Source organism: Hydra vulgaris, chromosome 10 (assembly GCF_038396675.1).
Source record: "Hydra vulgaris chromosome 10, alternate assembly HydraT2T_AEP".
Classification (NCBI taxonomy): Eukaryota; Metazoa; Cnidaria; class Hydrozoa; order Anthoathecata; family Hydridae; genus Hydra; species Hydra vulgaris.
In genome coordinates, this window is record NC_088929.1 from 49,208,436 (window position 1) to 49,215,368 (window position 6,933).

At 26.3% G+C, this 6,933-nt stretch overlaps 1 protein-coding gene across 1 annotated transcript; it reads right to left on the reverse strand.

Annotated features, from left to right (window-relative positions):
• Positions 1-518: 518 nt before the first annotated feature.
• On the reverse strand, positions 519-1,433 carry LOC136086411 (uncharacterized). Its single transcript, XM_065808709.1, has one exon. The coding sequence runs from the start codon at positions 1,431-1,433 to the stop codon at positions 519-521; it is 915 nt and encodes a 304-aa protein (XP_065664781.1).
• Positions 1,434-6,933: the final 5,500 nt, after the last annotated feature.

The window sequence follows — 6,933 nt, forward strand, 5'->3', positions numbered from 1 at the left end:
ATCACCCAGATGATTTAAATTATGGGGCAAGTCCAGATTGCCTTGAGTCACATCAAATTATTTTGGAAATTAAAACACGAGCAAAAAACAGTGACAGTCCATTGACCCATTTAAAAAACCAACCTCAGTTTTACGTGCAGGCTCAGCTTGCACTACTATGTACAAAATCTAAATACTGCATTTTACAATCTTATCATCCTGAAACATTAAACTCAAATTTCTTTATTATTCAACTAAATAATTTACTGATGTCAGTTATCAAGGAAATATCAGATAGCATTTTGCATTCAAATCCAATAAAAGATTGGCAACATCATGAACATTCTTTGCTCACTACTCTTGGAAATAATGTTGTTGGGAAAATTCCTGATTTTAAAGAACTAAAACCACTTAGATCGTATATTAGAGAACTTGTAAAAACATCAACAGTTCTATTAAAATTGGTATAAATGTTTAAAATTATGATAAAACAAGAAAATATGTTTTTAAATAGTTATATATATATTCATAAAATACTATTAATTACAAGATTCTGGCTTTGGTCCAATGGGGCGCATTGTAAGGTTTACAACATGACATAACATTTTCCATGTTGAAGAAAGTAAGTCCATTCTTTGTACTGGCCACACCGCATTACGAATTGACCAATCACGTACGCATCCTATGAATCTCTCTACATGAATACGGGTTGAAGCTATATCAAAATTACCAGCTACATCAGCATGTGGGAACTGATGGCTTGATTTTTGAGATGGTCGATTCAGATATATTCCTTTTGAAGCGCATAAATCTTGAATTGAAAACCCTCTATCTGCCATAACTTCGTGTTCCTTCTCAACTAATTCTAAAATATGAGATTGTTTTGTTAATTCATTATCTGTAACTGAACCAGGGTATATGTCTCCAAAAAGCAAACCTGACCCATGTGGAGAGATTCCAATTAAAGCTTTCCCTGTTGTACAGTTTTTATAACTTGAAAACATTAAAGTGTTAAGGTCATAATTGGTTGGTTGTTGAAACTTAAATTCTGTAGCATCCACAACAATATCGGTTTCACCGTGGCCAGTTTTTTTAAAAACAGAAGGCATCATCAGGGAAATATAAGTGCTTTCGACTTTTAAGTTTATCTCTGAAAATATTGTGTCTAGAAATACAACCCATCCAGTGAAAAGACGATATATGGTACTTTTAGAAACGCCAGCCATAAATCCAATAACACCAAGATGAAGTGCATGTCTGCACAATGTTAAAACTGAAAACAATTCGGTTTTCTTTTCAAGGAATCTGGTTCCTGTACCTTTGCAATCCGGATATTCAATTAGGTGGCAGTATGGTGCTACACAATTATAAAGGAGTTCAAATTGCAGGACAGTTAAACCACATAAATATTTAAACTGCTTTGGTTTGTCTTTAAGTTTAGAAAATTTAAACATTCCTTTTTCAAATTTGTCTAGTTCTTTTTTTAAAATTTGATTTTTTACAGATAAAATTAAATATTTTTAATGTAACATATCGTTCTTTACTTTGTTTCTTTTTTTTCTTTTTTAAGCTGTGTTATATAATTGTTTGCATTGTTTATTTTTTCTGATAGAATTTTGTTAGCATCTGCTTCTTTTTTTAATTTAGAAAATAACTGTTGTTTTGTTGGTTTAAGTAATGATAAAGGAGATTTTGTAACATAAGAAGGTCGGTTTGTTGGTTTTTTACGAATAGGATAAGGTTTAGACAAGGATATCATCATACGTTTACGTTTTAACCCTTTCAAATGTTTTTTATCAGCTTCAGTCGTTTTTCCTGATTTAGTTATTTTGGCCAGAGCGTTTTCATATTTTCGTTCCATTATAGCAATTTGGCTTGGTGGTGCAGCAATGTTTGGAATATCAGTGCATAACTCTCTTATTCCAGATGAAAAATGTTCACAACAAATATGCCCATTTCTGAAATTCATTCCTTTTGTATTTAAAACTCGGATATATTCTTTCTGAATAGAAACATCTTTGGGAAGCCTGTAAAACTTTATACGTTCTCCGTTAGTAGTTTTGGTTCTAAAGTTGTTAAAACATAATGCTGCACCACAAAACCAGTTAACCATTTCTTTTAATTGATACAATCAATATAATTTGATATCTAATAATGTTTTATATCTTTTTATTAAAATAAATAATAGTTACATATCGCTAACTTATTTTATTTAGCATATTAAAAAAATATTTGTTTTGATTTTTATATACATTTTTGACTCGATTGTATTAAGTACTACCCTATTTTTAGTAGTTTAATCGAGAGAAAAAAACTGATTATCGCTTAATCTAGAAAAATTATCTGATTGGCTAGAATTTTGTCCCTACAGGCAATATTCGCTTAGTTAAACCGCGTCATATGAAACTTGCTAATGAAACGTTTTTTAAATTTTATTTTAATGCCGTTTTTATTTTAATTATTTTATCAAGAATTCAAATAAAATTGTTTTACGTGTGTTTTTATTTAGATTATTTCATCCAGCATTTATTCAAAGCATTATTTTCCCTATTTTTATTTTGAATTAAATAGCAGAAAAAGATAAATTTTCTGCACACACACATACATACATACATACACTGCCGCTCACGGAAGTTAGGACAAAAAATATTTTTTCAAAAGAACAATATTAAAATGTAATTACGTTATAAAATTATTTACTTATATAAGTAAAATTTATGTTTATATAAAAATAAATCAAGTTAAATAAAATTTGTATCAAAAAAATTCTAAATTAAGTTATTTTAATGTAAATATATTAAAATAACTAACATTTAAAATAACATAAATTGTACTCACAAGTAGAAGTCTTATCATTTTAAATAAATAAACAGAGAACGCAGAAACATATTAAGGGTCACTTATGAATCTGTATTTTACATTATCAACTCAAATCTTTTAAGTTTGTCATTTAACAAGTATTTCTATTGTTTACTGTGTTTTTGCAGATATTTTGTGTTTGTGTTTTAAAAATTTCAAGTGCAGAAGTTCAAAGGTAAATTTAAAAATTATTTTTTTAGTGTAAATTCAAAATATCGAAAAAAATATGTCTAAAGGTAAGCCAATAAGTGTTGAAAAAAGGACAGCAATACTCACTTTGCTTCAAGAAGGCTATACAGTTAGAAAAATAGCTGAAAAACTAAATCTGAGTAAATCAACAGTTAGCTATACGATTCGTCGATATCGAGAATCTGGAAGTTTGGAAGACAGAAATCGTCCAGGTCCTTCTCGCATAACAACAAAAACTGATGACCAACGTATAAAAATCATCAGTAAGCGTAATCGAATGTTAACTGCTCCACAAATAACAGCTATTTTCAATTGCAATCGAGAAAAAAATGTTTCTGTCAGTACAATCAAACAAAGATTGCAAAAAGCTAATTTGCATAGTCGTGTTGCTATCCGAAAACCATATCTACGAAAAGTTAATCGACAGAAGAGATTCCGTTGGCCACAGCTCCACAAAAATTGGACGATGGATGAATGGAAACAAGTACTCTGGACCAATGAGTCAAAATTTGAAGTTTTCAGAAATAAGCGAAGAGTTTACGTTAGAAGATCTGCTGAAGAAAAAATGCTAACTCAATGTCTGGTTCCAACAGTAAAACATGGTGAAAGCTCTGTGATAGTTTGAGGTTGTTTTTCTCTGGATGGAGTGGGATATTTGCATAAAATCAATGGTATAATGAGAGCAGAACATTATAGAGATATCCTGGAAACAAGTGCAATCCCTTCGGGACTTCGATAAATCGGAGATAATTTTATTCTGATGCATGATAATGACCCTAAACATACTGCATTATTATGTAGAAATTATTTAGAATCAAAAAAAGCTGAAAATGTATTACGTGTAATGACCTGGCCTCCCCAAAGCCCAGACCTCAACCCCATTGAGTTACTATGGGATGAACTGGATAGAAAAATTAGAACTGTATGTCCAACATTAAAATCTCATTTATGAAACATTATAGAACAGGAATGGAATAATATTCAAAAAGAAACAATTAGAAAAATAATTGAAAGAATGCCGAGAATAGTTAAAGCAGTTATTAAATCAAAGGGTGGTTTTTTTGACGAAAAAAAAATCTAATTATTATAATGGTTTTTTTACATTTTTATTACATAAAACTGACTAATAATATATTTTATATTGAAAATGTATAAAAAATATAATTTTTATAAATATAAATTAAAAATTCTATAACGTAATTATATATTAATTTTGCTTTTTCGAAAAAATCTCTACTGTCCTAACTTCTGTGAGCGGCAGTGTACATACATAAATACATTCAATATATATATACATACATATATAATATATACATTCAATACATACATATATACATACATACAATATATATATATATATATATATATATATATATATATATATATATATATATATATATATATATATATATATATATATATATATATATATATATATAAATTAGTAAAAAACACTTATCTTAACTTAACTTTTATCTTAACTTAACTTAACTTAACTTTTATCTTCTACTTTAAGTTTCACCATTGCTGGATCATCAGGAAAAACAGAGCTTTAAGTTCTAGAAGAAGTAACTGAAAAAAAACCTGTTGAACAAATGTTTAATTTAAATGAATCTTTAAATTAGGTGATTAAAATAAAAGTCGCAAAAAAATAGGTTTAAATAAAATAATTACTTTAAAAAAACAACAAAATGAATGTTTTATTTAAGTTTTAAATATTAAAGTTTTTATTATACATGTGTATATATATATATATATATATTTATATATATTTTTATATTTAAATATATATAATATATATATATATTTTTTTGAGCTCTTGAGAACCTTATGTATATATATATATATATATATATATATATATATATATATATATATATATATATATATATATATATATATATATATATATACACATATATATTGAGAACTTTATGTATATATAACTTGAGAACTTTATGTGTGTATATATATATATATATATATATATATATATATATATATATATATATATATATATATATTATACATATATACATAATATATATATATATATATATATATATATATATATATATACATATGTACATACACACATATACATATATACACATATGTATACTATATATACATATGTACATTATATTATGTACATTATTATTTTTATTTATACGCGTGCATATATTGATATATATATTAAGGATTTTTTGTTGATTAAGAGTAATGTCCACCCTTTAACCACATTGAAAAATGCTGTATTTATGATATTGATAAGTTTTAATACCTTGACTCCAGAAACTTCTTGACTTTCCTGCATTATATATGTCCACATCTTGTAAAATGGACTAAATTGATCAGGCTGAATACAGTCAGCATTTTCTTTGCGCTCACTTAACAACACTTGGAATAACCAATGAGCAGTTTCATCTGTTATTTTTAAAGTTGCTAATCGTCTTAAAAATTCTTCTTTATCTAACTTTAACTTCGAATTGAACTTTTGCATATCAATTCTTGCATTCATGCTGTTACGAGATATTGTTCTTAAGTTTGCTGTCTCTTTATAAAAATGTTCTTTTTCTATTTGTTCAATCTGGAAAGGATCAAGATTGTTGATAACCTCAAAAATATTCTCAGCAGAAAAGAGATCTGGAGACAATGAGTTAAGAGAGTATAGATATTGCAAACCTTCTATTTTAAAGCCAGAAAATATCTGAGCAAATCCTCGTAAATACAGGAACTGCTAAATAAAAGAAACAAAACTATATCAAAACACCGCCATGAAAAAAAATTCTTATTAAAAAATTACTAAGTCGCTACAAACCTAACTAAAAACTAAAAATAACTATATTAATCTACTCCATATATCTTAGGCTAACTTATGAATTACTCACATAGCTATTGTAAAATACTTCATAATATATGTATTTTATACCAATTTTTATTTTTTTAATATATAAATAATGTACATTATCACAAAAACAAATACTTTAAACAACATTAAACATATAACTATTTCACAACTATTAACTAAATAAAAACAAATTAATAATATTATTACCCTAACTACTAATCAATTTCCGTTCCGTAACGATCCAAAAAACAAATATAAACCGTAACGACCACTAAACCAATCATAGCAAAATTAAACTTTTACTACTTGCCTGATGATTGTGGTAAAACATGAAACTCAGAGTTGCAATATTAAATTATATTATAAACATTAGCATTTAGCTAATTCCTGGTACTGAAGGTAGCAGTAAGATAAACTATATATATATATATGTATATATATATATATATATATATATATATATATATATATATATATATATATATATATATATATACATATATATATATACAACATATTATTTATACTAAAAAACTAAGTGTTCGATGTTCTTAAAAAATAGCAATAGTAAATTAAATTAATAGTAAATAACAAAAAAAGAGCAAAATTTTATTTAATCTGTTAAAAAATTACAAACTAAAGAACACAAAAAAACTCAATACCCACAAGGGGAGAATAAAGCGATCACGAATTGCAAAGTTCTAAGCCAAGGGTCGAAGCCATTTAGCAACTTTAAAGGTATATTATTTGAAGTATTCAAGACAGCTGATGGTCCAAAATTTTTAAAAAAAAGTTTTATCTTTATGATGATTTTGATAAAAATAACCTAATGATATGTATTACTGTAATATATATGATATAAAATAACCTGGCTGGATGAATAACAACTTTGGTTATTTGTCTGTCAGGTCAAGCGAAGTCAATTTTAAAATTAACATGGGTACTTTTCAAACCATGGGTATCAACAAGAAATGTTTATTTTTAAAGATTGCTTATTTGTATACACTTTTTATGTTAATTATAGAAGTAATTTGCAATTAATTAAGTTAATTATA